The 25382-nt window shown below is 39.7% G+C and overlaps 1 protein-coding gene across 1 annotated transcript in view; it reads right to left on the bottom strand.

Moving 5' to 3' along the window:
* Positions 1-25382, bottom strand: part of LOC149168223 (proteasome subunit beta type-3) — a 157903-nt gene that overhangs the window by 12580 nt on the left and 119941 nt on the right. Inside the window, exons 4-5 of the mRNA XM_089428167.1 lie at positions 22949-23033; positions 22719-22813 (exon numbers count right to left, since the gene is read on the bottom strand). Coding sequence (XP_089284293.1) covers positions 22719-22813; positions 22949-23033 — 180 coding nt within the window. The remainder of the gene's footprint in view (positions 1-22718; positions 22814-22948; positions 23034-25382) is intronic.

Consider the following 25382-nt stretch of genomic DNA (forward strand, 5'->3'; position numbering starts at 1 on the left):
CAATAATGCTTGAGGTATTCTCTCCCAACAACAAGATCACAATTCAACCAACAATATTAAAATTGAGTTCAAGGTATTCTCCTAGCAGCAATAACTGCACCCAACAATGTCCTCGACTGATCACACGACCTCTTCTATGCACAATAACTCTTCTCACTGTTGATTTTGGGTAGCATCGGATGTGCTCTAGCCATAAAAATTGGTGGAGTGCTAAGGCACATGAGATCTCCAAGAGCCAAAAATCGTTTGGAGAAATTCCACCCGAATGAAGAGATATTAAAATAAGTAAAAATTTTAATGGGTTCCTAAGTCTAAACTTAGGAAAATAAAAATATTAATGTGTATTTATGTAAAATGGGTGAGAAAGTTCTAAGTGACGAGGATCAAGCCAGTTCTAATCTTAGTCATTGATTAGGGACTTAATCTCGACCGTTGAATCGTCAATAGGAAAAGTATAAGAGGAGGGTTGAGGGTCAGTTCGAAACACACCAAGTGATCAAAGAATTCAATTTTCTAGGGTGAGGTTTGCTGAGGAAATCGAATTCGTGATCAAAGTTGTAGCGAGGGGCAGTTCAACAAGGGATTTTCATCTGACACTGAAGAATACATAGCAAAGAGGCAACACAGTGCCGGGAGAGACAACGTAGGCCCTAGAAGGGCTGACGCAGAGGCCGTAAAGCTGACGCAGAGGACGCAGAGGGCTGACGTAGTGAGACACAGAGATCGTAAAGCTGACGCAGAGGATGTAGAGGGCTGACGCAGTGAGACACAGAGATCGTAAAGCTGACGCAGAGGACGCAGAGGGCTGACGTAGTGAGACACAGAGATCGTAAAGCTGACGCAGAGGATGTAGAGGGCTGACGCAATGAGACACAGAGATCGTAAACCTGACGCAGAGGATGTAGAGGGCTGACGCAGTGAAACGCAGAAGCCACAGACGCTGACGTTGGGCCTCAAAGGCAGCGCTGGGGAGATTTTGTGGGGCAGACTGGGAGCAGATCAACAAATTCTAAGCCGAAAGAGGGTGACGCAGCTCCTGGAGGAGTGACGCAGTTCCAGAGCAGTGCTTGTTGCAGCTTTCGCTGTCCATCATAAGGAATAGTTGAAGTCGTTGTGGGGTTTGATCATCCACTTGTTGATTTGCTGGAATATATGTCTTTGAATAGAGGTACTACTACCAAGGATATTCTCTGTTGGGTTTTTCCCGAATTGGGTTTTTCTGGGGATGATTGTCCAAAAATAACAGTGTCCCTTGTGTTATTATCTCAGTTTATTTCAGTGCATGATCTGTATATTTGTGAAGGTTGCAATAGTGTTTACTTCGATGTTTATGCAATTAAATAACTTGTTAATGTAAAGAACAAGTAGGAGATTGTAAACCAGTAATTGTAGTAGGGGTTTCTGATGTGTTAGATTCAGTGATTTTCACATGGTATTAGAGCGATTGCAGGTCATAGGCGATTGAAGACATCAGCCAAGAAATCTGAGAGTTTGCAGTAGAGAAGTAGATGTCCCGAGAGACAGCGTTGTTCCAAAGCCGGAGAGGCAGAAGGAGGAGTGATGCAATGCAGAAGACGTGACGCAGAGGCGCAGGCAGTGCATGCGCCGGCATTTTGAGCCGGGAGAGGAAGACGCAGTAGCTAGGAGGAACCCATGCTGTAGTTGCGTCAGCCATTGAGGCCATCGCAAAGGTAGAGAAGGGCAGATCAGGGTCACGCAGAGCCACGTCATCTTTCTGAGCCAGGAAGGATTGACACAATTGGCCAAGAGGAGCAGATTCAGCCCACGCAGAGATTGCGCAGAGCCTGAAGGGCTCAGATTCTTCGAGTTTCCAGGGCTAAGGGAGCTGTGCAGATTTTGATTTGAGGAGCTGGCAGGACGCTGTGTCTATCCGTGCAGAACAGTGTCTAAGGAGATTGAACCAAGGTGGAGGGAAGCACTACTTTGACAGATTTCTAGCCAAGAAATCTAGATCCAGTTTGCAGCGGAAAGGGAGGATTGGAGAGGAGTGATCCGACAGTTGGCCGGAGGATTTTCGAGAGAGAAATCAGGACTCAAAGGGAGTCTAGAGAAGAGGAGCAGAGATGGCAGTGAACGGATTGAGGGATCACGACAGATTGGACGGGGCTTCCAATTTTGTCATCTGGAAGGCCAGGATCCTGGGAATCCTAGATAAACATCGCATCAAAGATTATGCCATGAGAACCGTAGTTGTCCCAGTTGACCCTAATGCTAATGAGAAGTATGAAGAGGCCCAGGAAAAGGCGAAATGCATGATTCTAGACGGGGTCAAGGATCATGTCATACCACATATTGCTGAGAAGAACACAGCAAGGGAGATGTGGCAGACCATGACCACCTTATACCAGGGCTCTTCCGTGTAGCGGAAGATGTTATTGGAAAATCAGTTGAGGTCATATCAGATGCAAAAAGGAGAGGAGATAGATCACTTCCTTCTCAGGTTAGAAGGGATTCAAGACCAGCTTACTTCCGTGAGGTCTACACTGGATCCAAAATTCATGGTAAGCACTGCCCTGAATGCAGTCTCCGAGGAGTGGGAGACATTTTTCCAAAGCATTTTGGGCAGAGCGACTCTCCCTAGTTGGGAGGAGATGTGGGCAGCTCTTCGACAGGAAGAGCTCAGGAGATTGACCAAGACGGGGAGTAGCAGTAAGGGAGTTCGAATCAAGAAAGAGGAGGAGGATGCAGCTTTAGCATATGCGGGACAGCAGGGTGTTCAGAAGAGGAAAAAGAAAGATATCTCCAAGGTCAAGTGCTTCAACTGTGGGGAACTGGGACATTATGTCTCTCAGTGCCCCATGAAGAAAGGCAGGGGAGAAGCTTCTGACTCAAAAGCTACTCCAACAAAGGCGAAGAAGGATGTCGACACTGATGATGATTGTGACATGAGTGCTCATGCGCCTCTAGAGAAGAGGTGGGGTGACATAGAGTTGTAGTCAAGGGGACTACAGAAAGTGGGGCAGGATCCTTGGGGTGCCCAAACTCTTGGATCATATACAGCTTCGGGAGCCCTTAACAACGATAGCATATGATGACAAGTGTCGGGTGGAGCAAGGTGTGATGGAGCAACAGTGGCAAAGCTAGAGTGTTGAAATTTGTAGCAGTGCAGTGGAGGTTGCAGCAGTGTTAGAGGCATAAAAGAGGTTGCAGCAACACAATGGCAACAGAGGGAGCACAGAATAGCAGCAGAGGTGGCTTCAACATCACGAGGCTTCTAGACTAACCAGGATGTCAATGTTTGGGTGAAGTCAGCTACTTACTTCTCGATAACTCAGTCGTTGTGCAGCAGTTAGCAGTGGCAGTGCTATGGGCAGCATGATGCAGCATGTTGAGAGGCAGTTGCAATACAAAGGTAGCAGTGACAATGGCAGTGTCATGGGTAGCAGTACAGGAAGCAACAGTGCAATGGATGTTGGGCAGTAGGCCAAGCATCAGCACAAAGGACCAATGTGGAGGATCAATGTGATGCTTCTATGGTGAAGCATTGCTAGAGCACATTCCTCGCTAAGAGGGAGTGTTGATTTTGGGTAGCATCGAATGTGCTCTAGCTATAAAAATTGGTGGAGACGCTAAGGCACATGAGATCTCCAAGACCTAGAAATCATTTGGAGAAATTCCACCCGGATGAAGAGATATTAAAATAATTAATATTTTTAATGGGTCCCTAAGTCTAAACTTAGGAAAATAAAAATATTAATGTGTATTAATATAAAATGGGTGAGAAAGTTCTAAGTGACGAGGATCAAGTCAGTTCTAATCTTAGCCGTTGATTAGGGACTTAATCTCGGTTGTTGAAACGTCAACAAGAAAAGTATAAGAGGAGGCTTGAGGGTCAGTTGGAGACACACAAATTGATCAAAGAATATGATTTTCTGGGGCGAGGTTTGCTGAGGAAATCAAGTTAGTGACCAGAGTTGCAACGAGGGGCAGTTCAACAAGGGATTTCCATCCAAGGCTGAAGAATACATAGCAAAGAGGCAACGCAGTGCTGGGAGAGACAACGCAGGCCCTAGAAGGGCTGACGCGGAGGCCGTAAAGTTGACGCAGAGGACGTAGAGGGCTGACGCAGTGAGACACAGAAGCTGCAGATGCTGACGCTGGGCCTCAGAGGCAGCGCTGGAGAGATTTTGTGGGGCAAACTGGGAGCAAATCAGCAAATTCTGAGTCAAGAAAGGGTGATGCAGCTCCTGGATGAGTGACGCAGTTCCAGAGCAGTGCTTGGAGCAGCTTTTGTTGTCCAGCATAAGGAACAGCCGAAGCCGCTGTGGGGTTTGATCATCCGCTTGTTGATTTGTCGAAATATCTGTCTCTGGATAGAGGTACTAATGCCAAGGATATTCTCTGTTGGGTGAGCCATTTCTGGACCCTGGTTGTATTCATGAAATCTGCTTAACAGTACAAACCCTCTATATGCTGCACCGGTTTTCCCAAATTGGGTTTTTCTAGGGACGATTGTCCAAAAATAACAGTGTCCCTTGTGTTATTGTCTCAGCTTATTTCAGTGCATGATCTGTATATTTGTGAACGTTGCAATAGTGTTTACTTCGATGTTTATGCAATTAAATAACTTGTTAATGTAAATAACTAGGAGATTGTAAACCAGTAATTGCAGTAGGGGTTTCTAATGTGTTAGATTCAGGAATTTTCACACTCACAACAAACCAGTGAAATAAAATTCAATAAGATTGTCTCTTTAAGGTTTTGAAGAGTAGGTTGTCTCAAAAAGTTTTTTTATTTTTTATTGTGTTCTTTCTCGTTTTCCTCAAAACAAACAACCCAATCTATTGAAATTAGCGAGAAAAGTGATTCCTTGATTTGTGTGAATTAAGGCGTCAAAGTCGAGTTCCTTTTTTGTTCATGGTCGAGTTCCTAAAATTAGGAGTGCATGAGGCAGTTAACTGATGTGTTGACATTGAAAGTCAAGTTCTTGATTTTCTAGTGTGAGCTAGTTTGGAAACTGAAAGAACAAGTGGAGTTAGCCTCCTAAATTTCAGGAGGAACTAGTTAACAAGTTGTGTTAACTGTTGTTATCTAAAAAAGCACCAGTTTGACTTTCCAAACATAGAACTCGCTAATTTTAACCATTTGAATTTCCTTTAAAGGGAGGAACAAAGGCACAAGTTTAATTGTTGTTTTCGTCAGCACAAGTTTGTGAGACCAAGCAATAGGAAGCACAAGTTTGTGCGTGCAGCTTGTGAGAGTAAGAGTGTGCAATAGTAGCTTGTGCATAGGTTGGTAGAGGGCAGCAGAGATCAGCAACCTTGCAAAGGTTTCAAGCTCGAATCAAGCAGGAAAGACAAGTGTGTCTTTCAAATTGAAACAGTCGTAATTTGTAAGAGATCAATTGCTCAGTTTTTGTTATCAATAAAATTCTCATCAAGTAGAGGGTTTTTCCCAGATGGGTTCCCTAGTAAAAAAAAATGTCTTGAATTGTGTGACTGTGTTTAATTTATATTCCTAATTCCACTCCAAATTGAGTAAGGAAAGTGTTTTTTAAAGTGTTCTTATCAGCAGATCAGGATTTCGTGAAAATTTTACATGGTATTAGAGTTGGGAATAGAATTAAGCCGCACAACTTGATATATCCAATCAAGGCATTTGTTCCTCGTGGAGACTAAATAGGAGGCAGAGTATCTTGAGATAGTCGCAGCCCTAGAAGCCCGAGCGAGGGAAAGAATAGGACGAGGCTTGAAGGTTTGTCCTTATCATTGTTTTGGGCAAGTTAAGGCAACAAAGGAGAGAAGGCTTTGTAGAAGAACAGGCATAAGTTCTTGAGTGTAATTCAAGGCATAAAAGCAGTGATAATTTCTCTGTAGCAGGCCGAGAAATTCTATTGTGACTGCAAGTGGGAGAAAGCCCTGTTTTGGGAGGTTGAGTGATCTAGAAGGCTACCTAGACTAGGCCGCATTCTTCTTCAGCAAGAGCACAAAAGACAAGGGTTTATGGGTGGGGAATTTCTATGTTTTGTGCAGGTACAGGATGCCCTAGATAGGGTCGAGTTCCACAGAGTAGTCTTGCTCAGATCCAAGGTGTTTTTTTGGAGAGCGGAAGTGGGCGTCTTCAAGGAGGAAGGGAGCAGGATTGGAGTCCAAGTTTTGGACAGTATTTGGAGCAGTCAAAGAGAAGTTATTGAAGAGTTGTTTCAGGACGTGGAACAACAGTAGTATAGGTACCTAAGTACAGTGAAAGGTAGGAAGATTGATCACTGTTAGAGGTCTGATTTTGATGCTCTAGTAAGGGTTGCTTATTGTGCATAGAATCTCCCTAAAGGTGTGCTCCTTAAAGTCTGATATTGCAGGCCGCAAACAACAGTGACAAGGACAGAGGTTAGGGTTGATAGTGCAAGGAAGAATGTGTTTGATGAAGTCTATTCAAGGGTTTCAACAGTAGACTTGTGGGTGCCCTAGATGAAATTCTTTAAGAAGGGTAGAAAGGATGCTTAGTGGGAAGATCTGAAGAGTCCAAATTGGACAAAGTTGGTGGACAGTTCATGTGTAGAGGGAGGTTGTTAGGAGTTGTCCTAAAGTGCCCTAAGAGCAAGACTTGTAAAGGACAACAAGGCTGCTAGGAGTGGCAAATATATTGAAGCCCAAGCATCTGGATACTTTGAAGGACTAAAGGAGCAGTGAAGTGAGCAGCTATTATATGCCCTAAGGACTAATATTTTGAGGAGCAAAATTCACTCAAGAGGGTTAGTTGATATTAAGCCCTAAGTACATCATCTTGGTGAGGCAGGAGGTCGATAAGTGGTCAGAGTTAAAGACCTCATGTACAGTCCTCATTGGAGGAGCTAATGAGTTGTTAGGAGGTAGATTGGTGAAGCCCTTGTGCAGTGAATGCAGGGAGGCAGCTCACTAATAAGAGGGCAGTTCGACACAAACCCTAAGAACATGATCCTTTGTAGCAGCAGAAAACATTGTCAGTGGGCAGCTTGGAAGTCCCTAAGAGTTGATGATCTTGAAGGAGCAGGAGGGCAGCTAGTGGGCAGATCAATGAGCCTATGTTCAGTCATCTTGAAGCAACCAAGAGTAGTTGATAGTAGCAAATGCAGAAGCAGCAGATGGGGAGGAAAAGCACCTACCAGATGTGTTCAAGTTACGTGCACTGAAAGGACTGTAGTGTGAACCTTCAACAAGTAGGTCAAGTGTACTTTGTTCAGGGAAAGATTGGTGGTCATAGTTGTTGACACCAAGCCTTAGTAGTGTTCCACATGACCAGGGAAAAGAAGAGTTTCAGCCACCTGAAAGAGAAGGACATGCAGGTTTAGATTGAGCTAGGAGATGATGGTCAGTATGCAGCTAAGAGGAGTTGGTACTATCAGCTTTCAGAAGGAGTCAGGTAATTCCCTTCATCTCAGAGATGTTCTTTATGTTCCAGGATTGAGGAAGAATCTTGTTTTGGTAGCTACCCTTGAGGACGAGGGTTATGATATCATCTTCTGCAGAGGTAAGGCTTACCTCCAGCACTTAGTTTTTGGATGTAAGAAGCAAATAAGTGTGAGGGTGAAGAATCTCTCAAGTTGTAGGTAGAGACAATTGCAGCCTTGAGTAGCAAGGCAGGTAGTGCACAGAGTAGAGAAGTGATGGTTGAGCGAGAGCAGGATACAGCGCTCAAGATGGAGCCTCAGTTGGTATCTCAATTTCAATCTAAGCTAGTTGGCAATTGAGTTGACTAGCAGGATGACGAAGAGGAGAAGAGTTCACACAGTATGGTGGGAAAGAATAGATCTACATAGCAAATTCTGTAGAAGAACACAAGGAAGTCTTCTAGTTCAGAGGGAGCAGTTGTAACAGCGGAGAACTTGGTAGTGTTGGGGACAAATCCAAGTGGATGAGATTCCTCCAGGAACACCTTCTTCGATAAGAGTGAATGTTGAAATTAGTGAGACAAGAGATTCCTTGATTTGTGCCTTAATTCAAGGAGTCAAATTCAAGTTCATTTTTTGTGCATCGAGTTCCTAAAATTTAGGAGTTTCCCCAAAATTAGGAGTACATGAGGCAGTTAACTAATGTATTGAAATTGAAAGTCAAGTTCTTGATTTTCTAGTGTAAGTTAGTTTGAAAATTGAAAGAACAAGTGGAACAGGTTAACAAGTTAACAAGTTGTGTTAATTATTGTTAACTAGAAAAGCACTAGTTCGACTTTCCAAACATAGTGTTGTCACACAGAATGTATAGGCACTGCAACAACGACTCAGATTGGGGGTTGTCACCCTGATCCCCAATCTCTCCATTTAAGTTGTCTCCCAACACCAGACTAATGGGGGTAGACCCTACGGAAATGGATGGGAGAAGGACAAGTTGGGAACCAACCAATCCAGGAGACAGTTAAACGACCAAATACTCGTTTTAGATTAAGCAAGATTTTAAAAGATTAGATTAGAATTATATGATTGATACCAATACCTTGTAGAGTCAACTATCTTGCTGAGTAAATTTAGGACAACTATTGGATGGATAATTGTTGCTTGGATGAATAACTAACCTATATGACATGCAGTTCCTAAAACTAATGTGAAATGCAGGATCTTGGTTAATTTTAATTATATTCCTATTCTAAATATGTCCTTTGATCTTTGTTTGTATTGAGCCTAAACTTGATAGTAAATGGCAGAGCAAAGACAAGGTGAAGCACATGCCTCTGGCGCTGCAAAGGTTGTAGCTCTGACGACTGCAAAGTCACTGTTTTAGACACTAAAAAGACTAGACTTCTCAAGAGAAGACACAAAGGTGTTCCTATCTTTCTTTCAACCAAGCTTATGCTTGGAGGTTGATTATTAAATGCAAGATTAATCTCGAATGCAGAATGCAAGGAGGATTTAGAAGATGTCTTAGTGACGCGAGATTTTAAAGAATTAAAACACTTAGATTACTATTTATTCTAAGTTAAATGCTAATTATTCAAGCAAAAATTTAATGAAAAATCTCAATTATGCAGATGCTCAAAATACTCAATTTCAGGAACCGAAAGATATACAATTTTCCATAAGTCCACGATAGAGTATTCAATAAAAATGTTGATCACAATTACTTGAAAATTCTCAAAACTATTATTCAAGGAACATCCAATAACTCAAGTAAATAGATCCAAACTTAGAATTAATTTCCTTTTTAGATAATGAGCGATCTCAATAATTATCAAGCATTAAAACCAGTGATCACAAAAATTTACTGAAGCATGCAAATAATGAAAGCCTGAGCACTTAAATTTCAATGATTTAATATTCAAGATAACCATGAAATTTATATGCTAATTAATGCCAAAACAACTCTTCAAATAATTCTAGAAAATCTTTATTTTTCTAATGTTTCATATCCAGGAAAAATATATCTCCTCTCCTATAGTCAAACTTAGAGAAATTTAAAAAATATATATATATATGTTGCCTTGACTATAGAAAATTTTAAATTTTTACCCCACAAAGATTTTAAAGATTACAGGCCCAAAAATAAAAATAAAAAACCTTTATCACAAAAAAAAAAATTAAAAGGAACTTAGATTTAAAATTTTATGTCACACTTCTATTAAATTCAAAGTGATAATGGTCATAAAAAATTGATTTTTCTAAACAAGGCCAACACGTTAAAAGATAAATGTGATAAATGATTATGAAAGAATTAAATTTAATTACAAAGATTTTAAAGATTATAGGCCCAAAAATAAGAAACCTTTATCACAAAAATTTTTAAAAAAAGGAACTTCAATTTAAAATTTTATGTCACACTTCTATTAAATTCAAGGTGATAATGGTCATAAAAATTTGATTTTTCTAAAAAGGGTCGGCGCATTAAAAGATAAATGTGATAAATGATTATGAAATAATTAAATTTAATTTTTTAGAGGGCCAAACGGCCACTTTAAAAAATTAAACTGAAATGTTAGGTAGAATAATTGAGGGAATGTGTATGCAGGTCGATGGAGCAGGGAGAGCGATGGAGATCATGCAGCAGAGAAAGAGGTTGGAGGAGCTGGTAGCGAACAGGGGTCGAGGGATAAAGGGACACAACAAGCAGCAAGGGATAGGGATGCGAATGGGAGAGAAGATGGATCGAGCAGCAAACAGACAGCAGAAATGAGGGACGCAAGGAGAAAGATTAGGGTCGCGGTTTGAAGAAGACGGACGCAGGCCAGGAAAGGAGAAGGGACTCGCACGGAGAAAGGAAAAGGTTGAGGGTTAGCTGCGAGCAGGGGGAAGAACGTGAGGGTTAGAAAAAAAAAAATGCAGAGGAATGGAGGGGAAAGCAGCAAGGAAAAACGCAGAGATTGGAAAAGGGCTTTTCGAGTACAAGGGAATAGAGAGTCAAATCTTCAAGGCAGCGGATAGGAGATAAAATGGTAGCACAAGGGCCCTAAAAAATTTTAAAAAATTGCCCAAAAGTTATATTTCAAACTAATGTATTTCTACTTCAAATTGTTCTCAGAATTTACTATGAAAACCTCAGATTTAAACCTTTAAAAGATGATTTCGTCGTTTGATCCCTGCACACAAAAGTTTGAGGCTAGATCTTGCCCTCCAGGGCCTAGATCTACCTCAAAACCCCAAATTTTCCTTGACAATCTTCAGATCTGAACCTGCACAAAACAAAAATAAAACCCTAGATCCCACATATACAAAAATTCGAAATTTGAAACCCAAATCCCAAGTCATAAAATAAAATTTAAAATTTCTAAAGATTTATACAATTAAATTGGCAGTCTGAGGAGTATGAGTCCGACTCCGTTCCCAAATTTGTGGATTTATGCTCTTTTTAGCTAGATCTAACTATTTAGCACAAATTATTAAAGATAAATAAAAAAATTAGTTTTAGGTACTATCCCAAAAAATCTCTGCAAGAAGAAATTCGTTAGATAACCTTAAGATTTTAATAAGGAAGGCTCTTCAGATCTTATATTTCGGGAATCTGTTGGTCCAACCGAGGACTTTCCCAAACACCCAATTTCTGAATACGAATGGTTTCTGCACACTTAGAATTTAAGTTGTTAAATCAATAAAGATACAAAATAGCGATTAAATTTTCAAAGATTAGAGATACCTGCTAATCAAATCAAATTATAATGCTACCTCAAACCCAATAATCTAAACAAGATACTTGTGCAATAGATTACTCTACGAAAGCTATTAACCAACAACTTATCAAATAAGATCAGTAGAATATTAAACACAATATTACCATAAAGCACCGAAGAGGAAAACTACCATCAAATAAAACCCCAAAGACTTTGTGTTGTATTATTCTAGCAAAATTACCAAAAAAATAAATAAATAAATAATTACAAGAGAGCTTCAAAAGCTAGTACACGACTCAATGATTGGATCCTTTCGAATGACAAATGACCTCTAATTTATAGATTAATTCTCCAATGGCTAGTTGGCTTGATCTCTGTCAAAGTAATTGTGACCGTTGAAAAAGATTTAATTATCTTTTAATCTCCTCCGTCGAAATTATTTTATTTTTGAAGAAATTCGAATTTTTCATTTAATTGAATTTTAATCAACTCAAAATCTAAGTCACAAGACACGTCCCTCAGGGTCACATGTCCCTTATTTCACATGTCGGACACGAACTACGACCTAAAACGTGTCCAAAACGTTTTCTATTATGTCCTCCAATCGTGACACGCATTTTCGACGTGGCAAAAATATGCCCTAACGTTTTTGCCCCTTAGGACACGTGTCCCACAAAAGGTCACTCATAAAGCCCGCGCATGGTTCATTTTTCTGGTTTTTTCGGTCATTTTTCACTGTTGAAGCTCATTGGAGTGGTTGATGTGTTGGAACTTGGTCAGTGTTTGCTCGTTGGAGTCGTTGTTGTGTTGTGTTGGAAGTTCCTTTAGCGATTCCCAACTGTCAACTTCACATCAACCTGGGTCCTGGATAATAGCGTTCATGGTTTGGAGCTCGTGGTTTGGGGCTTAAATTTCTTGTTTTTGAGCGTGTGGGGACCATGTCAGCGTTTTCTTGTATTCCATACGCCCATACCTATATAATTGCTATCAATGTATTCAAGAGCCTTTTCAGGTGCTAGCTGCCATTCAAGATTTTTAACTTTTAAAATAGCTTTCTTCATGGTCTCTATAGCTCGATTCATTTGCTTGTTCTCTAAATATCCATCCACAAACATTTCCCATGTTTCCACAAACATTTCCCATGTTTTGAAATTTGGTTTTCCTCAGTGTTGTGGAGGAGCCCCCCCCCCCCGATACCACTCCCAATTCGCTCTCCGGGTGAGAGCGACTCGGGAGCGCGCTCCCTAAAAAAAATTCTGCTCCCTGCCTTTTCGGGAGCATTTTTCCTTTTTTGCAATTTTTTTTTTGTAGTAATGTTTGAAATGCAATTTTTTTTTTTAAAACAAATAATTTTTGAGTGGAGTAGCTTAATGATCAAGTCTATGGCCCTAGTATTGATGTGCTATTCATGGTAATGTTAAATTCTTAAAGTAAAAGTGACATTCTCCTTAATCTTCATTTTCATCCTTTTACTTAAATTTTTAACATTACCATGAAATGACTCAGGATGTTTGAGAGTGGTTCTGGCCTCATTGGATTTCATATGGAGAAAGTAGAATTTTAAATTTCATTCAAAATCCAGCAGACTTATCAGTTTTTCAGGATTTCAGGATTGGGGGATTGCAATGTTTCCATTGAATTTTGTCAAAACCTCTGATTTATAGATTAATTCTCCAATGGCTAGTTGGCTTGATCTCTGTCAAAGTGATTGTGACCGTCGAAAAAGATTTAATTATCTTTTAATCTCCTCCGTCGAAATTATTTTATTTTTGAAGAAATTCGAATTTTTCATTTAATTGAATTTTAATCAACTCAAAATCTAAGTCACAAGACACGTCCCTCAGGGTCACATGTCCCGTATTTCACGTGTCGGACACGAAATACGACCTAAAACGTGTCCAAAACGTTTTTTATCATGTCCTCCAATCGTGACACGCGTTTTCGACGTGGCAAAAATGTGCCCTAACGTTTTTGCCCCTTAGGACACGTGTCCCACAAAAGGTCACTCATAAAGCCCGCGCATGGTTCATTTTTTTGGTTTTTTCGGTCATTTTTCACCGTTGAAGCTCATTGGAGTCGTTGATGTGTTGGAACTTGGTCAGTGTTTGCTTGTTGGAGTCGTTCTTGGGTTGTGTTGGAAGTTCCTTTAGCGATTCCCAACTGTCAACTTCACATCGACCTGGGTCCTGGATAATAGCGTTCATGGTTTGGAGCTCGTGGTTTGGGGCTTAAATTTCTTGTTTTTGAGCGTGTGGGGACCAGGTCAACATTTTCTTGTATTCCATACGCCCATACCTATATAATTTCTATCAATGTATTCAAGAGCCTTTTCAGGTGCTAGCTGCCATTCACAATTTTTAACTTTTGAAATAGCTTTCTTCATGGTCTCTATAGCTCGATTCATTTGCTTGTTCTCTAAATATCCATCCACAAACATTTCCCATGTTTTGAAATTTGGTTTTCCTCAGTATTGTGGAGGAGCCCCCCCCCCCTCGATCCCACTCCCAATCCGCGCTCCGGGCGAGAGCGACTCGGGAGCGGGCTCCCTAAAAAAAATTATGCTCCCTGCCTTTTCGGGAGCATTTTTCCTTTTTTGCAATTTTTTTTTGTAATAATGTTCGAAATGCAATTTTTTTTGTAAAAAACAAATAATTTTTGAGTGGGGTAGCTTAACGATCAAGTCTATGGCCCTAGTATTGATGTGCTATTCATGGTAATGTTAAATTCTTAAAGTAAAAGGATGAAAATGAAGATTAAGGAGAATGTCACTTCATCCTTTTACTTAAATTTTTAACATTACCATGAAATGACTCAGGATGTTTGAGAGTGGTTCTGGCCTCATTGGATTTCATATGGAGAAAGTAGAATTTTAGATTTCATTCAAAATCCAACAGACTTATCAGTTTTTCAGGATTTCAGGATTGGGGGATTGCAATGTTTCCATTGAATTTTGTCATAGGTTCAAAACCAAAGGGGAGTAGAGTATGTATGCCTTCGTAGACTTAGCAGTCAAATCATTGCGCGGAGGTGGGTCCCTTGTCCCATAAACAAAGGGGTCTCATACACCAATTTGGTTTCTAGCTTGGTTGTGACCTTAAAAATGGATATTATTATTTTTATTATTATTATTATTAATCAAGAGCACCAATCCCTGTATGTACCTTGATGTTAGTGACATTGGTTGTCTAACTTCTCTATCATGACCCTCTCCAAAATGTACGCATCACTCAAACAAAATCTTGACTTGACATGCTATGCTTTTTCTATCTTATGTTAATGCTTAGAGGGTCATATTAATGACAAAGATCCCTATACAAATACAGAGGTAATGACAAAGATACCTCTGGATATTAATGCTTAGAGGGTGATATTAATGACAAAGATCCTGATTTTCCAACAAGACTAAAAAATTAGACATTTCTCATGGTGGCAAGAGGCCCAAGCATAAGAAATAGATAACAGATTTACTTCTCTTTTCTAGTTTCTAGTAGTTTTTATAACTATTGACTCTTTCATATTTATTATGATATTTTTTTAAACAATATATGACAATTTAAGTTTGAAGTTGGCAATTATAACTCATTAGTAATGAATTATGAATATGATGCTTCATGAAAGTTGAAAGTTGTTTCATTTCATTTCATTTTATAACATTTCATTTCATGTTAGATATTATTTGTTGTAATGGTTACACTTAGCTTACAAGTACAACTTTGGTGATCAATGATGATAAATGTTATATATTGAATTTTGAAAGCTTGAAACTTTAAGATTGATGAATCACGAGACTCAATATGTTGTATGTTACTATGTTACTAACTTGTGGACGTGGTTGATGAAGATTATAACTTCTAGATGACTGTTGTTATATGGTTCAATCTATGTTTTTTTATGTTTTTTATATCTAATTCATTATTCTACATGTTTTTGTTGACATATATGTATCAAAATATAAAAGATATAAAAATTATATATTATATAAAAAACGCTCTGGGATTCGCTCCCAAACCGTGAGCTTTTGAAAATGTCGCTCCCGCTCCCAAGTAACACTAGTTTTCCTCCTTTTTTCAAAAACATGTTCAAGAAAAACTCTGCGGCCTGCCTTTTCAATCATTCCTTTTGTGATATAGGCATCAATTAGTACATTGGGCACTCTAATATCATAACTTAGGCCATCGAATTCCCACTCTTCAAAACATTTTCTGACTCCCTGCATATCTCCAAGTTTGAACAATGAAGAAAGAATGCATATATAGCTATTGTATTGTTTTAATTGCAAAGTTAAATGGCTACAGAGAGTTGACTTAATTATATAGGGCTCTACCTAGTTCAGTTTGTCTTGCAATTTCCCACATTTTCCAGGATGTGCAACTTGAGTAAGTCAGATTCATATACTAGTCAACAAGAGAGCTAGAACTACCGAGAAAGAAAATATTAGTGTCTGATGTACATGTGCCATACGTAGAATGCCCCTGTTGAGATCCTTGATTTGGTTCTCAATTTGTTTAATAAGTTAATAACATGAAGATTCAAGAATGAACAATGCAATGTGAGCAATGAGCATCATTGATGTAGTAAATTAATAAACTAATACTATATTTCAGTATTTTATATATATATATATATATATATATATATAAAACGTGTCCCTCGTGTCTTGTTTCCAGGGTCGCTATCTCTCGTGTCGAATACTCATATTTACGTGTCCTCCGTGTCTCATGTCCTCGTGTCATGTGACTTAGCTCAAAATTAATTATTTTGAGTTGATTTCCCAAAAAATTTGACTTTGACTTAAGTACCAAAGCCCAAGGGTCCAAATCTTGAAATTTTCAATATTCCCTTGGTTGGGTACCTCCAAAAATTACTTCTTTTAGAACCCACGAATTTTTTAATTTGGAGAATTAATTTTTCCTAGGACTTAAAATTAATTAAATTTCTGGCTTATAATTTTAATCTATTTTTGCTAGAAAATTTAATTAATTGACTCATAAGGGGATTAATAATTTTTCCAACCCTCAAATATTTTAGCCATGATGTCTAAGTATGAGCAACCATGCACTAAAATATTTTTGACATCAAGATATTACAATTTAATACATGAAGGGGGAAAACCCGTTCGTTATAGACCCTCAATTATTTACCCAATTCTGCGACTCAAATGTGATCTAGTAGAACCAGTGATTTGTAATAAAATAATCTAGTGAATTAGCTAAAATTATTCCCAAATCACTTTATAGAAAACTCGACTAGAACACTAGGACTTACTTAAGATCTTGACGACAAAATCCACCCTAACTTTGGGGTGAGGTTGGAGGAAAAAACTCTGTCGATCATTTGTATTTAGAAACACGCATGAATCGATAAGACAAAAAACCTCCTACGATAGAAATTGTCACCAAAAAAGTAGGATTACCTAGGTCGTAAGATACATAGATAGTCTTACTAGGATCATTTACATTATAAACATGCGGAATGGGTTTACACCTTTAACAAAATGATGACTGAAGATAATGATGAAATCTGGATAATCTTCACTGTCTGAGCATGATAGAATCTTCTTGAGAAAATGTACACTACTATAGTGTAGTTGACACGAAGTGGTCAATAAATAGAACTCACTAATTTTAACCATTCAAATTGCCTTTAAAAGGAGGAATAAGGGCACAATTTTAATTGTTGTTTTGGTGAGCATGAGTTGGTGAGACCAAGCAATACGAAGCACAAGTTTATGTGTCGCTCTTGTGAGAGGAATAGTGTACAAGAGTAGCTTATGCACAAGTTGGTAGAGGGCAGCAGAGATCAGTAGTCTTGCAAACGTTTCAAGCTTAGATCAAGTAGAAAAGACAAGTGTGTCTTTCAAATTGAAACAGTTGTATTTTGTAAGAGATCATTTGCCCAGTTTTTGCTATAAATAAAATTCTCATCAAGCAGAGGGTTTTTCCCAGTCAGGTTCCCTAGTAAAAAAAAAAAAAATTGTCTTGAATTGTGTGACTGTGTTTTATTTTTGTTCCTAATTCTGTTGCAAATTGAGTAGAGAAATTTTGTGTTTATAAGAAAAGAAAGTGTTTTTCAGATCGTTCTTATCACCATATCAGAATTTCATGGAAATTCTACATAATCCAAAGGGAGTGTCCATGGGCAAAGGGAACATTTCGTTTTTAGGGAAATTTATCATTTTTTTGGGGAGTATACTCCCTACTACATCCCCTTTGGAGCTTGTTTTTTTTTTTTGAATCTAGGATAATCGGTAACTGGTGAGAGTTAAACAGCGTGTTACCACAAAATGTAATAGGCCTTGGAAAGAGAAACCATAAAAGACAAGAGCTAGACAAAGTGCTAACAATGGGGTAGAGGCCCACTATCACCTCAGCCAAAACCCCCTGCTCTTTACGGGTTTTCACCTAAGTAACCTGACACGGGGATTTGAGATTCGTAGTATACGGGGAATCGAGTGTCGGATTCAAACACGTTGACCCCCCGGAACAGGACATGTAGAATTCGTTATATATTATTTTATTAAAAATATATATATATATATTTTAATATATATATATATATATATATATATATATAGATATATTAAAAATTAGATATTTCTTACACAAAGTCTCATTAATGATACAAATTCATTGATTTCAAACATAGATCTTCATCTAGATGTTAGTTTTACTGTAATGTAGATAGGTTCCCAACAGTTTTACTCATCAGATTCTAAACCACATAATGTCAATAGCATGGACAAATCATGCATACAGAGAATCACTGGCAGTGGAGACATTGGTGGCAGAATGCAATGTTAAAAGATAACATGTCTAATGGTAAAGATTTGATGATATCTAAGGCTGTGCTAAAATAATATAATATATACTTTGACTTTAGTAATTTGATTTTGTCCACACTTAGTCAATGTTATTAGAACCAGAACCAACCAACAGTCAGACTGGTACAGAACCAGAACAGGCCCGTGAACCAGTCTACTAAAAAACACAAAATATGCAGAATTTAATGATTCACACACACACATAGGTATATCTTAACCATTAGGCACCAATATGTAAAGTTTGCGCATTTCAGGGTTTGGGAGTGAGGAGGAAGGGTTTTCTCTTTTCCCCTTATTTTTCATTCCCCTCCCTGGAACCACTGGTGTTCCCACAGTCCATTAGTGTGTGAATTGGTGTGAACCAGCTGGTGTCAGTACCAAACCAGTTGTGAATGGGTCTGAACTAGCCCCCTGATCTGGTTCAGCTACTGGTTTGAAGACTGAACATCTGTACCAGTGTGGATCAACTGGTCCTGATAACACTCCTTGGTAGTGCAATCATGACAAGGACTAAAATAAATCGAGTCTTGAAAAATCCTTATGGGTACATAGCTGCCAGTACGGTTCTAACAAAAATAACCCTCATAAACCCTCACAAACCTCATAAACCCTCCCTCCCTCATAAACCTCATAAACCCTCACTTTTTTGGGATTCGAATCCCAAAATCGAGACACAATGTGTCCTAACGGGACACGACCGAGATTCGATAGTGTCCCGTTAGGACACGTCGTGTCCCATTTTTGGATTCGAATCCCCATCGAATCGTGTCAGATTCGTGGGATTCGAACATGTGGCCTGTTATGGACGAATCCGGTTTCAGAGGTTTTCACTAATGGGAGAAGTCTAGGTAGGTACAAAGTGACCCCACTAAAGCTCATTCAGAGAGAGGCACACTAAAGGTACAAGGCTTCAAAGAAGAAAAACACTCTAAATGAAAATCCCTAGAAAGGAAGGCTCGTGACCTAGGGTTTTGAGTTTTTCAATGGGAGGTATTCACAAGGTCAAGGCCTGAAGGAAAGGATTTCTTACAATGATATTCAACTGAGCCAAGGCTCATAAAACCAATGTTGCGAACATCGGCATTGGGATAAAATCGGCAAGGGTTTGGAAAACCAAAAAAACCATAAAAATCAGGAAAATATCGATAAAAATCGGCAAACATCGCCTTGGCCAAAATATCATGATTTCAACATAAAATTGGGATGTTATCGAGATGTTCGCAACACTGCATAAAACCCTCAAGAAAGTCCTCAAATTGAGGAGAGAAGAAACTATTGTTTCCCTCTTAGAGCAACACACAGGGTAAGAAATTTTATGGATGAAATTTGAGTGGATGCCCACCAAATTGATAGGCTAGGTAGCCTAGACCTATTTCTTGATGTTTAGGCTATTGAATCACCAAAAAGCCTCCTCCCTAAAATTTCGCTCCAAGCCTTCAATTTTTGCCCTAACCTTAAAGGACTGAATTTGAGAAGAGAAAATTATGGAGAAAATTTAAGGTTGATCATCAAGTGATTGGACCAATGCCTTGTCCTATAGGGATATGGAGTCAAGGATGTGCTAGATAAGCCTAATTCCCTTCCATGGAGATCAAAATTTAATGCCCTAGCTATCAAAATTCAACAATTACCCACTTAATCGAATAATAGATTTTTATGGAGAATAACAATAAGTACTCCACAAGAAACATCCATAACATGTTATACAATGAGTAACATATGCAATACTCAACTAGATATCCTTTCGAATTTATTTTCAACAAATTAGGGCACAAACAAGAATAATCTAGAAGCAGCAATTCCATACATTAGACAATTCAAAATAATAGTCTTCAACAATAGGCACTTACGAGATAACATGTATATCCATCTATTAGACCAAGAAATAGCTCCAAAGAATGACAAACTCAGCATCCATACATCAAAATGCATCCAAGTATCTCCAAAATCACCCACAAGAAGCAAGTGTGAATACTCTAAGAGGTCCGAAATTCACAAGTTTGATGATGATGAGAGATGAAATGATTTCTCCCAATATATACATGTCCAATGATCTCTAATTTTAGCCTAAAGCCCCCCAAGCCATAAAATAATGGGCAAATACTAAGTGAGGTTACAAGCCAATCTCATGGCCAATGTAAAAACATAACAATTAACCCACAAAGAGGTTGAAATGTTGACATCATGCATGTGTATGCCCTTCTAGGGTATACGTTGAGCTCCTTTAGTGCCAAGGTGAGTAAAAAGGGCTCCAAATATCCCGATCTAGGGGTCGGCCCCTAAATCTCCATGCAAATCATCCTACAGACCCCATTTTTGTGTTTGGGGCACAAAATGGGTCTCATGAGTCTCCTGGTGATAGAATAGCCTGATTTTGCTCCGACTTGAGGGCTATGAGGATGGTGCTAGCCACCCGTGTTTCAAGGGGTCAGACAAACCTCATCTGGGCCTCAGATCAGCTGCCAGACTATGTGATCACTACTAAGTCGATTGGGTCACACTGGTCCAAGTGCATCATCTCGTAAATAATGTGGGGCAAAGTGTAGATTATTGGAGTGTTGTAGGTGCCCATGGAATGGAACAATGCTCTGCAAATCATAGAAGTCCCGTGGCACTCAACGCTTCACCTATGTGGTGTCATAATGCTCCTCTAGTGGACTTGGACTCCAGTTAAGTTGCCCAGTCCATGATGAAAACCACCTGCGAATCACACACAATGTCCAATATTGCATCTTCACCATTAGGTACAATAATCATTAGTGCATTTAAGTGGACCAAGCTTGTTAGTCAAGGGCAAATTGACACTTCAGACAGGGATTCCCTTCCAAATTTAGGGCTTTGAATACGTAATAGTGTTACCTCCGTAAGTAGGAGTGGCTAATAGACAACCATATTAGGTGTTCCCAGCCCCTAAGGAGAAAGACAGGTCCTAGGTACATCCTTCAATCAATAGATGTCATGTGAATAATGATGGAACGAAGGGGGAACAAGGGGTCTCAAGGCCATATGCCATGGTCAAAGGGGTAGCAATAATGAGGAAATCTATGTTTTGGGCATACAAATGTGAGGAGGGAGTAATTGTGGATGCATGAGTAATCCAACCTTTATTCTCTTATTGCCTTTTGCCTTTTCTTGATTTTTCTTTGTATCATTGCTCAAAGCTCTAGGAAATGAGAGCATGTTGTGAATGATGTGTAGCAGTGGTTACCCCGTTAAAGGTGGGGCAGTTCATTGCCTGCCAGGGATTGGGACATGCAAGGGTTCCTTTTACAATGTGATGGAGCAACATTGGCCCTAGGAACTAGGTGATGGCCATAACGATAAAGGGTTGAGCTCATGTTCAACTTTTGCCCATGTGCTAATTTTAATGTCCCAACCATTTTTTGCATTTTATAATTTTCTTTATTGGTGTTTCTTGCTTGTGGCCATGATATGCTTTTTACTTTTCTTTTAGTTGCATCAACCTCCCAGGGCAACGCTTCCAAGCCCGACCCAGATATGTGAACAAGGGAAGGGGGTGTGCATAGAACCCACTGGACCCATGGTCATGTGGACCCAAAGAGGGAAGATGGAGTATAGGACTCATAATGTACGGGGGGAAGTGATAAATATGGAATGGGAAAACGGGACCGCGCTATCTCAATCAAGGTTTACCAAGTAGTTCCCTTCCTAAAGCCACGGGCCATTAGAGGAGGTCCCGCTAGACTAAAATTGAAGATTAACCCCTCATTTAAGGTGAGGGAACAAAACCACGGTCAAAGCCCTTCTTTCTTCCAAGTCACCCAATAATCCATGTCAAATGCCAAAATGAAAAACAAGAATAAGCACTCGATTCCACAATAAATAATACACCTTTTGGATCGGATTGCCCACCTTCTAACATGTGCTCTTGACAAACGGGCAAGGAAACATATGGCTGATATAAGTGGCGGAGATAAGATGGCACATTACATCGGCTACAAGGTGGCTGTCAGGGGCTGCCAGCTGGAAGATGATTAGGAGAAAGTTCTCCTACAGGTACCCACTTTTGGTGGGTAACAGAGCCTACCCTCATGGATAGATCCCTGTGTAACAAACAGGGGAAAAATGTACAAGTTAATCATGAAATTTTTGGCAATTTACTACACTGGTAACAAAACCTAGAAATCTTGGACTACATGCCCACAACTTAGAGATGGGAATAGTGGTTACAAATTCATCCTTTCTATGTATAAAATTGCCTTTTCCAGCCATTAAAATCTGTAAGTTGCAAAATATTTTTCCCATAATATAAGCACGCCTATCTAGTAGAACTGGAAACTGTATTCTGCTTATCTAGTAGAACTTAGACACGTAGTTTAACAATGCTGACCTCAAGACAGGTCCATTTTGTAATAAAATTCTCTCCAATTTCATATTGAGGATTATTTCCAGTGGAAAGGAAAAATTGTGATACAAAGATTTTTCCAGATGTAGATGCTCCAAATGTCATTCAAGAATTTCATAAATTCAAAAGATACATCATACTTTAATAGGCTATTAAAAAAATTCAAATATTTTATGACCAAAGACACATTATTCTGTCAAAATTCCAGCATGATTCATTCAAGCTATCTAGGAAAAGTAATGATAGACACTTTTACAAAACTCCAGCATTGATCATTCACACTATCTAGGAAAACGAATAACACCTTTACAGCTCATGACTAACCTCCAAGTTCAAATCTATGTCACAGTCAACCCCATCAATTGTTGGCTTCACAATATAGATTCCACTCTCTTATGCTTAAAATTTATCATGCTATTCTGCACGGTCTAAGTGTGTCTTACATTTCATGGAACAAACTTATAAAGAAACCTTGTAATTCTAGTTAAAAACATAAAGGCTTACACGACATAAACATGGCCTCCCCAGCCACTCAAACAATCACGATCAATTGATGCCAATAAAGCCTGGGAAATCGTCTCAAATAGCTCTTCCGGTTCCTAATATCCAAGAATTTATCAACGACAAAACTCAAAGTTAATGACAACAAAAATTATACCTTGTAGCCTTACAATCCAAACCAAATATCAGTTTGACACAAATGACAATAATAAGTATTCATGAAAAATACAAACCATGTCTGGCTTATACATAGACTCGCATGCACCATAAAGTGACTCTGCAGCAGTACCAGCCACAACAAAGTCCTTTGCCAGTTCCCTGTGAACTAAACAGTTAGCAAGATCTAGAAAAGGCATCCAAATCCAGCATTCACTATTTTCTGAGTCAAGAGCATATATCTCTCAATAACACAAAATAAGCTCCTATGTGTTTCCAAGAGATCCAAAATTTACTTCATTTACCCCCCTGAATTTAATAAAAACAAATGAAATGCTGAATCAAAGTCAACAATTCACAGATAAGGAAATAATTGCCTGAGAGGCATATCCAGGTTCCATTTGTAATTATCATGAAAGAAATATACTTGGGGAGTTGTACCTTTTCAAAGAAGACTAAATTCTATTCAAAGAAAAGCCGCTATTTGGTCATGAGACTCATGAACTGTCTCAAACAAGGAAAGCAATTATTTGAAAATTTTCATCATTTCTAGGATATATTCCACTGCAATCACTAATTGGTTTACTGCTGGAGCCTGGGAATGATATTTGTATTGGAGTAAAACAGATAACCAATCACAGGGAGTGCCAACAGACTGCCATAAAAATTTGGTAGGCAGCAGCAGACATGCCCCTGATAGCCTCCTACTCAATCAACAGTTTTGCATGCTCCATTAGACAGCCCCTATCTATATATGTTATTGTTAAAAGCACATTTGCAGTCATCAATAAGGAACTTGATGAAAGTTGCCCATACAAATCAAGATTTCAGCATAGAATGTTATGGGAACCACTGATGATGATAGATAGACCAATGTTAGAAGTTAGAACCCTCATGGCCAATCTGCTGCCTGCATACAGATGTGCTCTTCCTTCAAGAGGTTAAAGTTCTTGGCTTCAAGTTGCCCTTGCTGATGTACTGTGCTGCTACTTGTGAGGAAGGCCGCGAGGGGTGGAGGGCGGGCAGGAAGGGCTATTTCCACAATTGGCTCTAGACTAGTTCCTTATATCCTAGATAAGGGGCAAGATTACGGGGCAAGATCCCATGTCTTAGTGTTGCAACCATCATACATACTAGCTGCCACGGTGCAAGGTTTTGTTAAGAGCATGCCCCAAATGATCCCATTGGCATAAAACACCTTTAGCAATGGATGGCCCAATCACTGCCTAATGCTGAGTGGATCTTTGGAGGGGACCTTCTGTTGAAATAGGGGTAGCTCGGAAGGTATTTCCAAGTGGAGAAAACCCACGAAAAGAGAGTTTGTGGGCAAAGTACCCAAGTTTGGGATTTTGGACCCAATGGAGAGGGTTTGGAACCCAAGAAAAAGAACTTAATTTAATTTTGAGTCATGTAGGTTCAGGTTGGCCAGCAATGCCAAGAGACATGACCCTTGGGGTTTCACACCCCTTGCCCAAGTATAAATATAGGCCAAAGGAAAGGCTAGAAATCAAAAAGGGAGGACTTCGTTTGTGGTGAACAGCCCTAGAGCAGCCGCAGCCAAGAGAGGGAGGCCGAGTAGGAGCTTGAAGTACGAGGTTCTGTGAAGTCTGATCTATGGAAAGGAAGGGCTGGTTTGCCCTAGCCACAGGTAGCAAGTAAAGGAGGCCATGTGATCTGTCCAAGGGCCTAGGAAGTCTTGTTGGAGATCTGGTTAAGGGGCTGGAACGTGTTTGAATTAGGCTGCAGCCACAAGGAGGTAGCCGCAGCAAGAAGGGAGGCTACCCGCAGCCACAGCAAAGAGGACTGAGGTCTGTTAGGTCTTGTTGGAAGGGCCACAGGGGCTTCAGGAGAAGGCCGCAGAGCCAAGGGCCGAGGCTACCTCAGTCCCTGAAGTAGGACCGCAGGGCCTAAACAGTGGGACGAGATTGATAAATGGCTGCCACAGGCAGGAAAAGATAGACCAGGCAAGCCTCAGGCTGAACAGTAATAGTTAAGGGCTGTTCTAAGGTTAAAGAAGGACTGATAAAGTCAACAACAGCTAGGACAGACAGGCCGTGAGCCTCAGAAGCAGATAGGAAGGCTGGCTGAGTTGTTAGAGGACTGAACATGTGAGCCAAAGGACTAACAGAAGGCAGCAAGGTAGCGATAGGCCTAAAAAAGCTGGCCAAGGCTACAGGAAAGCTGAGCAGTGGTCTACTGGAGCAGACCATGTGGACAAAAGAAGTCTGCAGCAGCAGAAGGAAGTGGGCTACAGCAAGGTACAGCAAGGCTGATATGAGGACTGTGGACTAAAGGAACAAGCCCAGGTAAGTCAAGCTCTTGCTGGATGTATTTTGTAGGCAAAGGGCAGCTGATTGTATTTGTAATAGGGCAGATGAGGACCTAAAGGAATTGGCCTCAACCCTGTTGTATTGGTCAAAGGACTGACTGTGTATATTAGCATTGCACTAGGGTTTGTAAAGGGCCATGATCCCTGGTACAGGTGCCCTAACGTTTTCTTGTTAATGGACA

The sequence above is a fragment of the Pinus tabuliformis genome, chromosome 4_2 (genome assembly GCF_031772625.1).
Source record: "Pinus tabuliformis cultivar Carrire ecotype Pingquan chromosome 4_2, CPIR1, whole genome shotgun sequence".
Classification (NCBI taxonomy): Eukaryota; Viridiplantae; Streptophyta; class Pinopsida; order Pinales; family Pinaceae; genus Pinus; species Pinus tabuliformis.